Source organism: Orcinus orca, chromosome 16, assembly GCF_937001465.1.
Source record: "Orcinus orca chromosome 16, mOrcOrc1.1, whole genome shotgun sequence".
NCBI lineage: Eukaryota > Metazoa > Chordata > Mammalia > Artiodactyla > Delphinidae > Orcinus > Orcinus orca.
This window is the reverse complement of record NC_064574.1, coordinates 61,628,993-61,646,752: the sequence shown is the minus strand read 5'-3', so window position 1 is coordinate 61,646,752 and position 17,760 is coordinate 61,628,993. Positions and strand designations below refer to the sequence as shown.

At 40.3% G+C, this 17,760-nt stretch overlaps 1 protein-coding gene across 4 annotated transcripts in view; it reads left to right on the top strand.

Moving 5' to 3' along the window:
* The window catches only part of PARN (poly(A)-specific ribonuclease), a 167,423-nt gene that overhangs the window by 86,454 nt on the left and 63,209 nt on the right, over positions 1–17,760 (top strand). For 3 of the 4 annotated variants that reach the window (XM_033428761.2, XM_033428759.2, XM_033428762.2), the window contains exon 22: positions 15,837–15,905. The exons of the other annotated variant lie outside the window; for it this stretch is intronic. In XM_033428761.2, coding sequence (XP_033284652.1) covers positions 15,837–15,905 — 69 coding nt within the window. The remainder of the gene's footprint in view (positions 1–15,836; positions 15,906–17,760) is intronic. 4 annotated transcript variants of the gene reach the window in all.

Here is a 17,760-nt window from a genome sequence, read left to right as displayed (position 1 = left end):
ATTTTTAACCTCTTCGTTTCTTTTTGGTTTAAAATTTTTCCTCTTTTTCATTGTCTCTGTCTCTTAAGTCATGTTGCACCTATTCATTCTTGTATTCTTTCTAATTTAGTCTGCATTTATAAAATGATTTCTTTCATATCGAATTCTTTCTTGAGTTCTAAAGTTTTCTTGAGTACCGTCCCCTCATTTCTGAGTATTTCTAGTTCTGATTTTGTTCTCACGTATATTATATCATTCTCTTAAATTTTTACAGTTCATTTCAAAATATTAGGCACAGCTTTCATCCCCTTTGTAGGCATGTCTTTCTGGCATGCTTTCGTTGGCCATAGGGATAATTTTTTTGCTTCTTTTTTAATAACTTCCTATGGGATTTGAGCACAATCCTTTTCTGTTACTCATTTTGACTGTTTTTTTTTTTTTAACTATTAAAACCTCTGGAGAAACATTATGTTAGCAATAAAATATTTTCATGTATATGTATTTGAGTTCACTTGTCAGTTCTAGTGATTTAACGGCAATGAAACATACCATAGAATTTGCTACCTGAGATGGGTTAAAGCCAGTTCATGTTTGTACTGGGGACATTGGTTTAAAAAGGAAGTTAACATCTCCAAGTACTTAGGTTCAAGTTTTGTATGAGTTGCTTATGGCTGAGCTGTGAGAGACAGGAGCAAGTATATATTTTAGAATTTGACCAACACAATAACAAAGGCAAGTTTGGTTTGAAGAGACAGTAAGGGACAGGTAAGTGTTGATTTGGGGAGTTTGTAAAGATGCTTTTCTGCGTTTGTTCTGTGGACCACATGGTGTTTTATTACCAATAGAGAAGTTATATGATGAAAACTTAGCTTCCCCTTGGCATCTGTGATAATTAACAGCTTGATCTTATGTAGCTTTTCTGTGCTGTCTCATTTATACAAAACATCATTATCAAGTGCCCACTGTATGCCTGCTCGTTCCAGGCATACTCCTGCTGCAGGCCTTTTCACAAGCTGCTTCCCCCACTTGGAATGATCTTTCCCCAGGTATTTAGTGATTCACACTCCCTCACCTCACCTCTGTCACATCATTGCCCCACCTTTCTTTGCCTTACCACTCCATTTGAAAGTAACTCTTCCACACCTCCCCCTACTTCTTGCCTTACTGTTCTCCAAAGCACTGTGGTTGTTTGATTTTTCATTTAGTTTGTACACTTCCTCATGTCTGTTTCCCCTTATTAGAATCAGAGGTCCATGATAGATCCCCAGTGCCTAGAACAGTTCCTGACACACACAAGGCTCTCAACAGTTTATCAAATTAGTGCATATATGCTGGGTGCTGAGGATGCAGGGGGTGAGCAACACGTACCCCAACCCCGTGGAGTTTGGAGTCTAGTGGGAGAGGCAGAAATTAGTTTAATAAAGTGTGGAAAGTGCTAGATGAGAGGACAGAACAGGAGAAACAGAGCTAGTCTAGGGGAGGCTTCCCTGAGAAAGAGAGTTTTGAGCTAACAAGTGAAGGAGTAGTGAGTATGAGCTTTGTGGTGGGGAGCAGTCTAGGCAGACGCAGCACCTTTTTCAAAGGCTTATCAGCAAGAGGGAGCAAGGCCAGCGCTGTGAGGGAGTGGGGAAGAGGTGACCGGGCAGCTGGGCAGCTGGGCAGGGCCCCATCAAGCAGGGCCTTAGGCCAAGTTACAGATTTTGTTCTTAGTGAGCTGTCTAAACAGTTGTACCAGTCACAGCCACATAGATTGGGTCATAACTCAAGACAGTGTGGTGTATCACAGTATATATGGTATATACAGGATTTTACAAGATATCCAGCAGGGAACTAGAATGATTAATGATGGGACCCATTTGTCATGGCCTACGAATGACTCCCTTATAGCGATTTTGAGAGACCTCAGATAAAATGAATATATATAATAAATAGTCCATATTTGTATTATTTATTAGCAAAGCTACAGTTCTATAATATTTTTATTTTTAATAGTATATTTGCTGAAGTTCTGAAAGTATGTTTTTAGGTGGTCCTGGAAGAGAAGCATTTATTTTAGTTATAAGAAAAAAAAAAAAGGAAAGAAAAAAACTCTTTAAAATGAACAAGATGACTGCTTTTATTGTTAGTTTCACCTGGAAAGGTAAAGTTTTGTAGAAGCGTCTGGATAAAAAGAGATATCAGAGACCGTAAGGCAGAGTGCAAAGAGCAGGCCTGTTTGGTGTGCCATGGCCTCACTTTGATTTCCGGGGCCTGGTTCTTAACGCGCTTAACCGGTGTTGGCCAGTTACTTATCCTGACTTTGCTGAGCCTAGGTTTCCTCCTGTGGAAAACGAAGCTGAAATATTCCTTTGCTCATCCATCTGTAGAGAGTCAGCAAGCCTCCTCCTCACGGAGACCCCATTTGCCGGCCTCCCAGGATGGATGAGGCTGAGTGAGAGGATTGTTGGTACCACACTTGGTGCAGGCCTGGCGCTTAGGAAGTGCTCCACTCCATGGCAGCTCTACCTCCAGCGTGGAAGATAATGTTATTTGTCTTACTGTGTTTTATACACAATTAGTGGCTTTTTAACTTATGCCTTCCAGGAGGAGAAAAGAAAAATCACTTATTTTTAGCTCTTAAAGGCTTTTCAGAATTACTTTTTAGATGCATTTAACCCTCTAAGTACATGGATCTCAACTTGAATCTGTTAAGCCTAATAATTCAGGAGGCAGAAGAGAGCCAAAGATATGTCGTCTCATAGTTTTCTCATGATTTCAGCGTGGTGATTCAAACTTACGTTATGTGTGATGTATTATTAGCTTCCCTCTCTGACTAGTGTTGGAATTCGTCTGCTGCTTGAGCACTTCCCAAGTAATTTTTTCCTTTTTTAATGAGCCATCAAATAGGATGTGGCTTGGGGTTTTCTCAGCAGTTGGAGTGGATTTCTGTTAATGTGTCTGGACTCTCTTTCCCTCTCCTTTGTGAACAACGGCATTCACTTCTGATCAGGGCATTAGGAGTGTGGGGTGTAGGCTGTGTCCCTAGAACAGGCCAAGCTGTTTCATCCTTGACCTTTAACAGATAATGGAACCTTGGACTTATCATCCTGTGTCAACTCACGGAGATAAGCAAGCTGTGTGCTTTTAGGTTTTGAGCTAGCAGTGAATTTTTAATTTTGTTTTATTTTTTTAAATAAGGGAAGACTAATGTACAATTGACAGGAAATACTTGTATAGATTGGAGATAATAGAAGAGTTAAGAACTTGTCATCTGATTTTTGTGTGTTCTTGGGACTCATAAGAAGGGAAAATGATCCAAAAACTGCCCTTTTTTTTTTTTTTTTTTTTCCCTTGGCCATACCGAGTGGCTTGCGGGATCTCAGTTCCCCAACCAGGGGTTGAACCTGGCCCCCCTGCAGTGGAAGTGCAGAGTCCTAACCACTGGACTGCCAGGGAATTCCCTCCAGAAACTACCTTTATTGAGCAACCCGTGATTGGGTGGCATTCAGAACTTTTGACATTGGTGAATTTTTTTCCCCCCTCTGTGGTTCAGTTCTTTTCTACATTTTCTGCTCTCTGTATAGATTTCTTCTGTCTCTTCTTCTTCCTGGTTTAGCACAGCAGAAGAGCAAGCTTGGCTAGAAGATAAGCATTGTCTGCATAGCAAGTCAAAACACCATGTGCCAGGATGGTGGTAGCTAGATAGTCTGCTGCTGTGTGCTTCTGTGGTTGTCAGTGAAGACCTGGGTTTAAAACTCAGTGACCTGGTATGGTCTTTGGAAAAGCAGAATGACAAATTAAGAAACTAAGTCCAGCTCAAGGTTTGGGTTTCCTTATTTGTCATTTTGATTAAGCAGCTGTTTCCTTTCTCTTTAAGGCCTTGATCATCTTCATATCATACAGATTAATCTTTCTTTTTGTGCTTTAAAAAAGTGAATTTTTATAAAACCCACATAATTTGTGGTTCTATACAGGCACTTAATTATCTCTAAGTAGATCATTTTCCCAGCCTTCATTTTTTTCAAGAATTTGTGAAAATGTTAGAAAAACGCAGTACTGGTTAAGTTGGCTATTGCATATGTATTGATTTAAAAAGCTACCCTGGATGGCAGTTTACAGCTTTAGGAGGATATGTTGTTTCACTTGGTTTTCCTGCAGCCTTTGTTGAAATTTGTTTGGTGAAATTCATTACCCCATACTTTGGAAATGGCCCTGACCTTTTCCTTTTCCTCACAAATGAACACATTCTTTCAACCCTCTGCAGTGTGTTCTCCCCTGTGGGTAGAGTCTTCAGCTGCAGAGATGCTTGAAAAGCCTGCAGCAACGCTGAGCAGGTTAAATTTAATTGCTGGGTGTCTGGGAATCTGTTCTGAAGAGGAATGTTTCCACCATTTGTTTTTGTCATTGTTTTGTTGGGGTGTTTTTGTTTGTCTGTTGGCTCTGGGTGAGGATTTAAACTCTTCTCTGAAAGAAAACTGTTAGGAATATGTTAGCATGATAAGTTGTATATCTCAACTCTGGTGAGCTGTGAAACCCATTTCTTAGGGACTAGAAGTAACAAGGACATTTAACCATATTCTTCCTTCTTTACTAAAGAAATACGATGCCAAAATGTTTATTCCTTCAAGAATAGAAAAATATTTACACCCTCCCCCAAGGGTTGGGAAATGCACTTATTCCTATGCAGCAGGATTCTACCTGAAACAGTTGCTTCTGTAGGCTTTTTTTTTCCCCTCCAGCTATAAAAATCTCTGTGATTTAATACATTTTGCCCTCACACTTGTGTTAATATTACATATAAAAACGCTTTTCACATACTCTTAGATGTTGGTGATATTTGACCGAGTATTTGAGCTTCATATTTGTGGGTTTTAAACAATAATGATGATGATGATATAAGTTTATCTTTATTATTTGTTATACATTTGATAGCTCTCTTAAGTGATGGTTGGGGTATAGTGTTTAAAATTTTGATCCCCCAAATATCTCTTCATAAGAAAACATATTGGAATGGAAAACAGTATGGAGGTTCCTCAAAAAACTAAAAATAGAGTTGCCATATGGTCCACCAATCCCACTCCTGGGCATATACCCAAACAAAACTATAATCCGAAAAGATACATGCACTCCTTTGTTCATAGCAGCACTATTTACAGTGACCAAGACATGGAAACAACCTAAATGGCCATTAATAGGTGAATAAATAAAGATGTGGTACATATATACAGTGGAACATTAGCCATAAAAAAGAATGAAATAACGCCATTTACAGTAACATGGATGGATCTAGAGATTATTATGCTAAGCGAAGTAAGTCAGAAAGAGAAAGACAAATATCATGATATCACTTATATATGGAATCTAAAATGCGACACAAATGAACATATCTACCAAACAGAAACAGACATAGAGAACAGACTTGGTTGCCGGGGCCAGGGTGCGGGGGGGGTGGTGGGAAGGAAGGACTGGGAGTTTGGAATTAGCAGTTGCAAACTGTTATATATTGGATGAATAAACAACAAGGTCCTACTATATAGCACAGGGAACTATATTCAGTATCCTGTGATAAACCATAATGGAAAAGAATGTGAAAGAGAATGTATATCTGTGTATAACTGAATCACTTTGCTGTACAGCAGAAATTAACAAAGCATTGTAAATCAACTATACTTCAATAAAATTTTTTAAAAATGTATTGGTAATTACACTGTTATGTCATTTGTGACATTTTAAAATAATCTGTTTACTTATAGCCAAAGAAAAAATTACTAAACAATCATGCAGAAAGTCATATTTATTGAATTAAGCTCGCTCTTCCCCTTCTCTCCACGCTCAATTCAGTAACTCTTAAGTGCACTGTTTGTGCTTTCTGTGAGGGAGCAGGGCCAGCTGAATGAGTATTCTAAGATGCAGGCTAGAAATTGGAGTGCCCATCCATGCAGTGGGCACCTTGTCTGGAAGCCACATCAGGGACTGATCAGTAAGGTCAAATAAGCAGATCGATACGTTGTTTACATCTCTTTGGCAGATTGTAGCCTTGTAGGAGAGGTTCCTTTCTCAATGGAGATGGCTGTCTTGAGAGGGCATTCCAGGTAGGTTAAGTCTTCTAAGTGGATTATTTTATTTCTCAGAATAATTTTACTTAATTATTTCAGAATAATTTTATTTATTTATAATTTAGCTTATTCTTTGGAAATTTTGCCTTTTGAAAATTTTACCTTCTGGATTCTTGGAATGATTTTATTATTCTCAGAACGCTTTACTTTCAAGAATAATTTTTAAATTCTATCGAACGTTGAAAGTTGTCAGCTTAAGATGTTGACTTGCCTACATTCAGAAATGATATTGAGATTTTCGTTTAGTGTGTGATAACTCTGTTCTCTTAAGCCTATAGTTAAAAATGAAATGAATTGTGGAATTTTGGTTCAGCCTAGATTAGGATTTTTGAGGTTGAGCTATAGCCAAACACCAAATTAATCAAATAAAATATTGAGACTGCTCTGTGTCAAAGAAAATTTATTTGGTCTTTGCTGGCATCGAATAAAGCCTTTTGAGTATAACATTTTCAGCGTATTAATAATAGTATGCGTCAGCACAAGGAGATCAGCTCGGTGCTTTGTGACCACCTAGAGGGGTGGGATAGGGAGAGTGGGAGGGAGACGCAAGAGGGAGGAGATATGGGGATATATGTATATGTATAGCTGATTCACCTTGTTATAAAGGAGAAACTAACACACCATTGTAAAGCAATTATACTTCAATAAAGATGTTAAAAAAATAATAGTATGTGTAAACATATTCATAGCTCATAACCTTCCTCTGTAATTATCAAAAACTTTGCTATCCCACGGTCAGTTAAAAAGTTTTCTTTTTGAATAGGGCTCTCTTTTAATTATTAGAGGACACAGCACTGTGGGACTATGAGCCTGTGTTCCCTGCACTCAGCTTTCAGATGTCTAATCGGGTAACTACAGTAACAAAAATATTCCACTCTGTTGCAAGTCTAAGAATGCCAAATTTTTTGTCTTTTATTTTTAAAAAGTATTTTAAAAAATGAAATGAATACATGTTCATTACAGAAAATTGGAGGGAAACATACACACAAATGAGTTAAAATCACCTAGAAATAATCATCATAACATTCTGTTGGTTTCTTTTTTTTTTTTTAGTATTTTGCCTCTTTATTTTATGTGGGTATAATTGTACATGCTTTAATTTTTTCTATTTTTAATAATAGTTGTTGAGAAATTTTCTCAAGTTATTTAAGCTTGTTGGGGAAGGAAACAGTTTCCCTCTACCCTTTCTAGGTTCTTCCGGCTGGTCTAAGAATTAAATTGACACGAGACAGATTAGCAGGAGAAAACAAACTTAATTGCGTACATTCTAGAGGCTCCGTAAGAAACCTGAGACCCTAGGATAAGTTAGGCAGTTGAGGCTTATATGCCTTCTGAGAGGAGGAGAAAGGGGTAGGGGTTTGAGACTTCAAAGGGGGAGGAAGGCAGTTCACATAGAGATGGGAAAATAAATGTTTGGTAAGCAAATGTTTGCTGGGCCCTGCAGAGACAATGGGACACAGACAGGACTGGGGTCTCCAGGCCCTGCTGAGTTCCCCCAACCTCACTTTGCCCATATCTTTGCAGACATCTCTGGCAGTAGTGCTCTTCCTAGATCAGGCCCTTTATCCAAATTCTTTTAGGCAGTTAAAGGAAGAGAAGGGGTTAAAAACAAAGACTTCCTAAGGGTTCTGTTTCTTAAAAATAATCAGCTTAAAATAATCCTCATGCTAAATAGACACATTTTGGGGTGGCAAATTTTGCTCCCCTACAAACTCTATGGAAAAATTTTAACGGGTTGCATTAGTTAAATAAACCATCAAGTTGATATACCATAATTTACTCAATAATATTCTTATTATAGAATTTTTAGGTGAGTTTTCATTTTTAATGCATTGTTTAATTTTAACAACACTCTTAAACCTCTTTGGGCAGAAGAATTTTGTGTGAAAGGAGGAACTGCAAATACAAAATTATAAAATCTCTGGAATTTCACTTGGCCTCTGTCTATAACATGATAGAGCCAGAGAATTGGTTTAAAAAAAGAAGTTTAAAAATAAGAATTTCTCATATATTGTCAGGTTGCCCTGTATAAAGGTTATATCAGTTTATAATCCGTACAGTGTTAGGTATTTATCTTTTTAAAACTGTTCTTATCAGCCATTCTTTTCATTTTATTTTTGGTATTTTCTCTTTTTACTTTGAAAACTTTTAAACCTATAACACTATAGGTAAGACGGCAGCATTTGTTACATTTGCTTTATCTCCCCCTCACTCTGTACATATACACACACACATGCATCCATAATATATACATATACAAGTATGTATATATGTATTATTATTTTTTTATTGAAGTAAATTTATGATATTGACACGATCTAATGTTTAGGCCATAATAAAATTTCTCCAAATGTCTCAACACTGTCTCTTACAGTTTTTTATTTTATTTTTTGATCCAAGATCAAGTCAAAATCATGTATTGCATTTAGTCATCATAATTCTCGTTTTTTAAACAAGTGTCAAAGATTTTATTCAACTCATTAATTAATGAAAAAACTAATAAGATGTTAAAAGCAATTCAAATGAGAATTTAACACACTAGACAATGTATTTTTACAGTCCTGTGAACAGAAATCATTTGCATAACTAGGGACAGGAAGCGGTTGTATTTCTCTCAATTTTCTACAATTTAACTTCTACAGGTTGTAAAAAAACAAAAACAAACACTGGTATTAGTTTTCCACTGCTGCTGTGACAAATTACCAAAAACTTGGTAGCTTAAAACAACACAAACTGATTATCTTACAGTTTAGTTGGAGTGTCTTACAGTTGGAGGGCAAAAGTCCCAAATTGGTTTCACTTGGCTAAGATCAAGGTGTCAGCAAAGCTGTGTTCCTTCTGGAGGCTGGAGGGGGGAATCCGTTTTTTTGCTTTTTCTCCACCTTCTTGAGGCCACCCCCATTCTTTGGCTCCTGGTCCCCTTCCTTCATCTTCGAAGTTAGTAGAGTCATCATAGCTCTTTAATCTCCTTTAATCTAGAACAGTTCCCCAGCCTGTTTTTGTTTTTTATAACATTAACACTTTCTGAAGAGTTCAGACCAGGTGTTGTTTTGTGGTGTTCTTCGATTCGGGTTTGTCTGTCTCCTGGGATTACACGTGTCTGACAGGAGGGCTACATAGGCGATGTCCTCTTAGCACGTCACACTGAGGGACACACACTGTCTATTTGTTCCATTATTACTGATGTTTTGTTTGATAATTTTGTTAAATGGTGGCCTCAGAAATCTCCATTGTAGCTCTCCCCCTTTGTATTAACAAGTATCCTATGGGTAATACTTGTGCAAGGATGCCATTCAGATTTTAGTTTATGTTCTGCAAAGTGCACACTAGAATTATTTTGAGAAGTTTAATTGGTTCGTCTCATTTTGTGTGTTGTGTGCTTTTCTTATTGATTTGTGAGTACACTTTTATTATGATTATTCATTTCTAACATTTAGTAAGCCATTAGTTATTAGCTACTAGACACTGCTCTGAAATCTTCATAACGATTTTATGAAATGCAGGTACCATCTTCCCCCTTCATTTTACAGAAGAAATTGAAGCTTAGGGAGACTAATGCTGGGTTATGTATTTTGCAAATATTTGTCCCAGTTTGTTGTATACGTCTTAATATAGTCTATTTTGCTACCCCAAAGCTTTACATATTATCATAGTAACAACTATCAATTTATTCTTTTATAGTTTTTGCCTTTGGTGTCCTACTTAGAAGCATTAAGTATTAAATCCATTAGGAATGAGGTTTGCTCAAATGCCATCGTATCAGTAAGTAGGGTTGCCAGATTTTGCCTAAACTAAGCATAGCCCAAATATTGTATGGAATGTACTTATACTAAAAAATGATTTGTTGCTTATCTGAAAATTTAACTTGGTGTCCTCTATTTTTATTTGGCAATCCTATCAGTAAGGCTTTCCCTGACCACTTTATTTAACATTGCAACTCCCATCTCAGCACTCCCAGCTTTTCTCTTTCTCCGTAGCACTATATATACACAATGTATTTTACTTTTTTGTTTAGTGTCTGCACTCTACCACTGGACTATAAACTCCATGATACCAGGCTTTTTTTAACTTTTAAATGTAGGTTTAACATACATATAGAAAAGTGGACGCGTCGTTAGTATACCACTCAATTACTTACCTCAAAGTGAGCACACCCATATAACCACCCTCCAGGAGGGCGAAGATTTTTATTCTCAATGTATTTTCAGTGCCTAAAATAGTACCTGACACATAGTAGGTAATCAGCAAATACTTGTTGAATGAATCAATGATGTAGCCTGTGAGGTAGGCATTCAGGTTACTTTTGTCCAAATAACTAGTGAGAGAATTTATTGATTATTTATTGCTTGGTTCTTATCCCCCTGAAAAGTGTAATTTTTGATGAATTTGAATAGTGCAATTGTTTAGCTGTTCCCCCTACTGTTGAACATTTTGGAGGTTTATGCTTGTGGTTTTATATATATATATATGTTTTTTATCCTTAAACATCTTTGTGCATTAAAAATTAGTCCTCATTTCAGATTGTTTTCATAGACTGGTTTCCTAAAAGAGGAATACTAGGTCAAAGGGTGTGCCCCTCTCATTCAGACAGAACACCCACTGACAGTCAGTGGACCTGTCTGCTGAAGATGGCACATGGAAGGGACCAACACCATCGCCTGTGTTCCCTGCTTCGGAGAACAGCTAGCAGACCAGGTGGCGAGTGCCTGGTCGCTTCCTTGACATCATTCTTCCTGGTTGGTAGGGTGACCAAGATGCCTCGGGTCTGAATGCCAGCTCCTCTCCTTATACTAGTTGCAGGACTTCGGGCAAGTCGTTCAACAGATTGCCGTTTTCTCTAGACAGTGATGGTAGCAGAGCCTACTAGGGTACCATATGGGATGTAGTCTCAGGAGGTAGTAACTGCAGCTCTAGGAGCAGGTGGCCTCTGCTGCTCAAAGCTCACCCAGTCCCTGGTCCAGATCATTTGGTAGATGAGCTGATGGATGCAAGGTGACCACTTCACTTTGGCCGAGAAATACTTGTCAGGTGAATGAGGGTCAGGCTGTGAGCTTACAGGACAGGATTCCCACCTTCCCATTATGACCACAGGTATGCAGAGAAAGAGGGGTATTATCACCCCTTTCAGACAGATTGATTTGAACTGTGGGAGCACACCCTCTCAGCTGAGGCTGCCCTCGTCTTTCCTTGCTCATACGTGATACATCCATTTCTGTCACCTTCGCAGGAGAAAATAGATAACTGCATTACCCTTTTCTCACACCGGTCAGCTCTTTCCAGGATTGCTCCTATTCATGAAGAACTAACAGGTCCGTGAGTGTCGTGTGTGCATTGAGAGTATGAGTTGTCTTGTGTAAACCACTCGTGAACATGACATTTACCACCTGGATGCCAAGAAGAGGAGTCAGGGGTTTCTTTCCCCTTTTGGTGCTCTCACTACACCAGAAAGAATGGGTCGTTCATTCAGTTAATATTTATTACAAAGGGCCTCTGTGGGAGGAGGCTATTCTTAAACTCCACAAAGTACTCCTAACACCAAAAGGGAGCAGACAGGATGCTCAAGGGCACCTGGGGGGGGGCAGTGCAGTGGGGAGAGAGGAGGGGAGCGCAGCGGGGAGCGCGAGTTGGCATTTCTCTGCAGTCTCGTGTTTTATTTAAACCATCCTTGCAAATTTGAAAAATTCCACTCTATAATACATCCATTTTATTTTAATATTAAAATGTTTTAAATGACCAGATTAATTATTTAACTTTTCCTCCCTGCTCTCCAGTAAAATCCATGCTCTGGGACGTCAAGCCACAGTTATTCAGTGGCATGTAATCATCGCAAGCCCCAGGCTGCTGCGAAGCAGAGAGAAATAGCCGTGTTAGATACTCTCTCTGGGAGAAATATCAGTGGTGACATAAAGTGACTGGAACATGTTCCTATCTAGAAGGACTAGCTGGGGTCTGTGTGCTCAGAGGATGGGCACAAAGGCCTGGGTTATGTATTCACTCGGTTGCAACTAGAGAAGCATCATAAAATTTTTAAACTTGCATGAATTCAAATGTACTCATTGGGGAAATTATTTTCTCGGTAGTGAGACTGGTTTTGCTTGTCAGTCCACCCAGTGAAAGTGAGTGAGTCGGTGATGAAATGGGAGCTAGGGATCCTGCTTTTCCCACGAGAATATCCATTCTCAAGTTCCGCCTGTTGGGTGGCCCCTGCCGATTAGAAATTTAAGTGTGCTCACCCACGTGTGTCTTCAGTAACCTGGTCCTCACATGCAAGCCTGGTGTGCAAGAGGAGAATCAGCGGAGTGCTCTGACACTGGAGGGAAAAACAGCCACATTGGATGCTGGCATGACACCTCCAAAGGGAATTTTCAAGGGTAACTTTGACTAAACGTGGTTTTCACCTTTAGCCTCCCTGCCTGTCTTCTCCACACAGACACACTGTTGCACACATGCTGTTGCAACTCCACCGTGCTAGGTGCTTTCCGTGAAATGACCTGTGGACAGCACCTCAGCTCAAGGACAAGGCAACAGTTGCCCAGAGAGGTGAAGTGGGAGCCCAGTGGTAGGACTTTCCAGCCCCAGAGTGTACACTCATTCCATCGGGCCTTTCTGCTCCTACAGTTGTATTAAAATCTTTTAAATCATGAATTGCTCAAAAAGAAATTTTTTATTTTTAATTTAAATAATCTCAACAGGGAGTTCCCTGGCAGTCCAGTGGATAGGACTCGGCACTTTTACTGCCGTGGCTTGGGTTCAATCCCTGGTCAGGGAAGTAAGATCCTGCAAGCCACACAGTACAGCCAAAAAAAAACCCAACGGCATTTAGTCCAGACTTGCAGAGAACCAAGTTACAGGGTCTGCCTGTGGTTTTTTTGGCGACAGCAGTGAATCCCGGCTGCGCTCTGGCCTGAGCTGGAGAAGAGCGGGCCGAGATTGGAGTGAATTTTGCACCACGTCCGTGACTTTCAGGCTGCACTCAGATAGCTGTTCCCCATGTGTGTGTCAGCCCCAGGGTGGGCTTGTGGGGCAAGTGTGCGCCTGGATCTTGGGAGAAGGCATTACGCGGCATTCCAGCTGCCCTCTGGGGATTCTCACTGCTCCTGCTTTAGTAAAATGTGGCAGGTTGCCTGGCAACCCCCAGCTGGTGGGGATTTTTTTCTACCTACTTTAGGAAAAAGCCCTCTATCAGCTCTTGGCTGACTACTCAGGGCGGAGTAGGAGATAAACTTGGCTCTGCAAGCCGACTTTCTCCTTTATTTTTCACACCTCTGCGTGTATCTTAACATTCACACTCTCCTCTGTTCTCATTTGTCTATCATTTGAAGGTAGAAGCTGGACAGTTTGCCTCCCAAATCAAGTCCTGAGGGGGATTGGTTACCGAAAACATGTTCTTTTTTTACATTAGTCAAAATTGTTTCATTTGTGAGTCAGACCCGTGGACTGTTGCACTGAGTGTGTTGTATATAGCCATGCACCTCCGTGCTGCTGATTTGGTTTTGACAGAAGGATCCAGTTGTAGCCTTAGAAGGAAGCGTGGCTTGTGCACTTCCTGTTGGTGAAGGCCTCTAACTGCTGCCCTAACCTGGTGCGGGACCAGTCTGTCTGTGAGTGCCCTGCAGAAACGTGGTTTGTAGAGCTTTGCAGCTCTGTCCCATGCAAGTTGCTGTCAGATACTCATATTTTTTCTTCATTGAAATCATAGCATAATGCTATGCAAAGGCAGGATAAGTAAATTCATTCATTAAACTTAAGTTTACATGCTTTAAAATGAGACTTTACTTATGTTAGAGGCATTAGATGTGGGACTGCAGAGTTATCATTTAAAGGGTGATAATATTTTTCTAGGGAAAAATAAAAGTAGAGAGTACTTTAAAATCCCTGAACGCTCCGTTATCAATCAGAAAGCATTCTGTGTTCTGCTCTACCGATGCATGACCTTCAAAAGTTATTTTTCAATTTCCTAATTTGTGTTAAGCATTTTGATATTGTCGGAAGCTCTTGAGCCTTTGGGAATTTTAAGATGTAATGTTATAAAATACACCCCAGGTCCCCGGTCCTTGGCCTGTTAGGAACCGGGTGGCACAGCAGGAGGTGAGCGGTGGGCAAGTGAGCCAAGCTTCATCTGCCGCTCCCCATGGCTCCCCATGGCTCCCCATCGCTCGCATCACTGCCTGAACCATACCCCCCACCCCGCCCCCGTCCGTGGAAAAATCGTCTTCCACGAAACCAGCCCCTGGTGCCAGAAATGTTGGGGACCACTGCTTTAAAGTGTAGCAGTATAACAACACTTGCCACTGTATTCAGTTTCTTTTTTCATGTAAGTGTTTTAAAATGTAACACTTGACTCTTGTTTTCTAACCAGTCGATTTTCCATTGGATGTCCAAAACACACAAAAAGATCTACATTTACTTCTCCTTAGGATGTAGAAAACAAAATAACTGTTCAGAACAATGTAGAGATCTTAACAACTTCAGACAGGAAAGTTGACCAATGCCAGTATCAATTAAAAAAGAAAATCTGCCTTATTCTCCTGCTGGCACAATATTTCACAGGTTCTTTAAATGTTCAGGAGTGGTGAAAAACTTGTTACTTCTCTGAATTTGGGGAGTTGCCATCTTCTAAAAGCACTTCCTCACCGAATGGGAGAAGCTCACTCTCTGGCCGCCTCTCGGGCAGGCATGCTCTCCCCTCCCCCTTCCTCTCCCCATCCCTCTCTTCGTCCCTCTCTCTCCTATCTTTCCATCCCGCAGTCTCCTGTGTATGTATGTGCTTGACACTGAGCTACTTCAGCTGCTTTTGGCAGCTTAACATGCTTGTGTCAGACCCGAATGCTGCCTGTAGGTCTGACCACTGATGATGGCAGCGACCACCTCCCATAACAGGGAGACAGACTTAAGGATGAAGAAAATAAAGAGGTGGATTAGTCTTCTTAAACTCCTAAAGCCCATAGGGAAATGGTTTGGTGACTTAAAAGGAGAAAAATAATACAAGTGTAGAATGAATGTGTTAAAAGCCAAGATGGGATGGGACTTTAAAAACCAAAGTAATTCTTACTCAGTTTTGTGCTGCCCCTTTGGCCTGTTTGGTGATCTGTAGGGTTTTACTGTGTGGTCTACAGACAGAACCCACCAGTGAAATAAATTAGTTGCTGGGCACATAGTGTCAGCAAAGGCAAAGAGTAAAACTGATGTGGAAAATAAGGCTAACTTCGTCATTCTTTATTTCCTCATTGGAGAAGCTTGTGATTCTTTCTGTATATGTTTCTGAAGTCAGACATTGCCAGTTATAACAAATACGTTGCATTGTCCCAAGGCAACCTGTGGTCTGAAGAGCAGATTTCATTGCTTTTGTTATGAATCGATTCTCTCTCCATAGAGGCTGGACACAGTGCCAGTGAGGCTCCATGCAGGCACCAAGGAGGCTGGCCTGAGTGTTAAAGGAGGTTGTGTTGGCATTTTTTTCCTCACCTTTTTGGTGGTAACAGATCACATGCGGGGTGTCCTGGAGACACTGAAGAGGCGAGTCGCGTTTGATGCAGATTTCAGGAGGTTCTGCATCTCTAGATGGATTGCAGGGGTGGGGAGTGGGGAAGAGAACAAGGCAGGACTAGGAAGAGGGCTCTTTTCATAGGTAGCATCATGGTGCCATCCTGAGAACCCTGAGAGGTTCCAGATTGGTAGCGTGGCAGAGAAGGGTTAACGAGAACCATAGACGGAGTTGTCTATATGGACAGTTTATATGGAATTTCTGTGACTCCTTACTAGGTTGCAAGAGGCCAGTTTGCTTCTGGGGACTGATACCCTCCTTCCCAGGGGTAATGACTCACCCTGCAGGTAAGATAGCTCAGCCCTGCCTGGCTGATAAAGGCCTGTCATTCTCATTCTCTCCCCAGGCCCCCTCCTTCCCTCCTGGGTTTCACTTGGTTAATGAATAAGCCTAGTCATGAGCTGTAAGTAAATTCTTTTATCAAATGAAAACCACATCAAAACATCGACAGAGAGACATTTAATGAAAGTGTAAATATTGCAGTACAGCATCTCCCGTATCTGGTTGGCTTATACACAAACAGACTTTAAGCTTTTCACCTATTGAAACCTTTAAGTCTGAAAATATGCTGCTCTGTGAGGCTTTTTGTAAACATGGTCTTGGGACGTGGAGAAAAGTTGGTGCATTTATGTGTTATCACAATAGCACTAATATTGTGGCAGATTTAATGCTTCATAAACAGCTCAAACTGCCAAGGTTAACAGTCCAAAAGTGTGGTGTTGGTATGTGTGGGGACATTTATATTTGGTGTATATTCGTGTCTGGCATCTGAAACATTGCTCACGAGAACCAGTGAACCCTTCTTAACTCTGACTGCAGACCCGGCCACTACCTCGAGCCAGCAGTTCAGTTTACACACTGGCTCTGGTTGGTGAATAGGTTGTGTCCTAAAAGTTCTTTTGTTGACTAACCTTTTAGAACACAAAGCGCATTGTCGCACAGAAATGCCACTTTGAATGGTGGGTGTCAGTGAGCTGTGGCTTGTTTCAAACTTCGAGTCATGGCCCATCAGTGGGTCAGAAAATCAGTGCTAGTTGACGCCAGAATAAAAAAGAAGAGAGAAAAGAAACAGAATAGGAAACATCAGAGTGGGTTGCCTAGAAAAGATAGGTCTTGTTTGGTGACACTGTTGCAACTTAAAACCTACTGGACACTGTATGCCTTTAGAGCGCGAAAGGTACCTGTGTAGGGGGAGGTTGTATCAGCAGTGGGTTAAATCTGGCCATTTTCCACTGTCCAGCACTGTGATGTCAGGCAAGGGGCTTAACCTATCTGGGTCTCTGTTTTGTCATACTCAAAATAGGGCTGTTTTGTAGAGGTACGATTAGAGATGAAAGAGTGTATGTTAGGATTAATATATTAGGATATCATAGACCATAACGGTAATATATTAGGATTAGAGCTAATACAGCATCTGGTGCATGGCAACCTGTCTGTAAACCATGATTATTATTTATTTGTACTCCTTTGTGGTATATGTAGACCTTAAAGATACTGTCATAAAATAGTATAACTAAAACATGTACTGTTTAGTCTTCCCTAGAGTATAATTTATTCAGTGTTCCTGACATTTAGGATCTGCCATTTCACACATTCTAGGAGGAGATCTTTGATTTTACTTTAAATTATTCCTGTGTAGTTGAGACATCAATCTTAATTTTTTCCCATGAAGTGTGAAGAATGTTGCAAATTGCCTTAGGTCTTTCAGCTGTCTGTCAAGTTCGTCAATACCATTAAGTATGGAATTGCTTCCCAGCTCCCTATTGTAAGTTGTGTGTTTTCGTCTTTATTTAAAAAACAAAAAAAGGTATTCTCTGTCTTTTTCTTAAAGTGACTCTCAATTCTAAACTTTTTGGAACTCCATCTGCTCCTGTTTGACTCCATCATAAGATCATTCTTACCTCCTGCATGTCACTACCCCATCTTTTAAGGAGCTGTGTCAGCATTTATGAAAACCTTTTTTTGTCTGGCTTGGGTTTAGAGCAGCATCTGTGTTGACAGCTTTGAGGGGCAGGTTAAAAGTGTCATCGGAAGCCTGGCATCAAAGTCAGGGAGGTGAGGATTCAAATTCAGCTCTGCCAGTTCATTATCTTGGCCCTCTGCAGGTTACTCAACCTCTCTCAGCCTCTGTTTCCGTGTCTG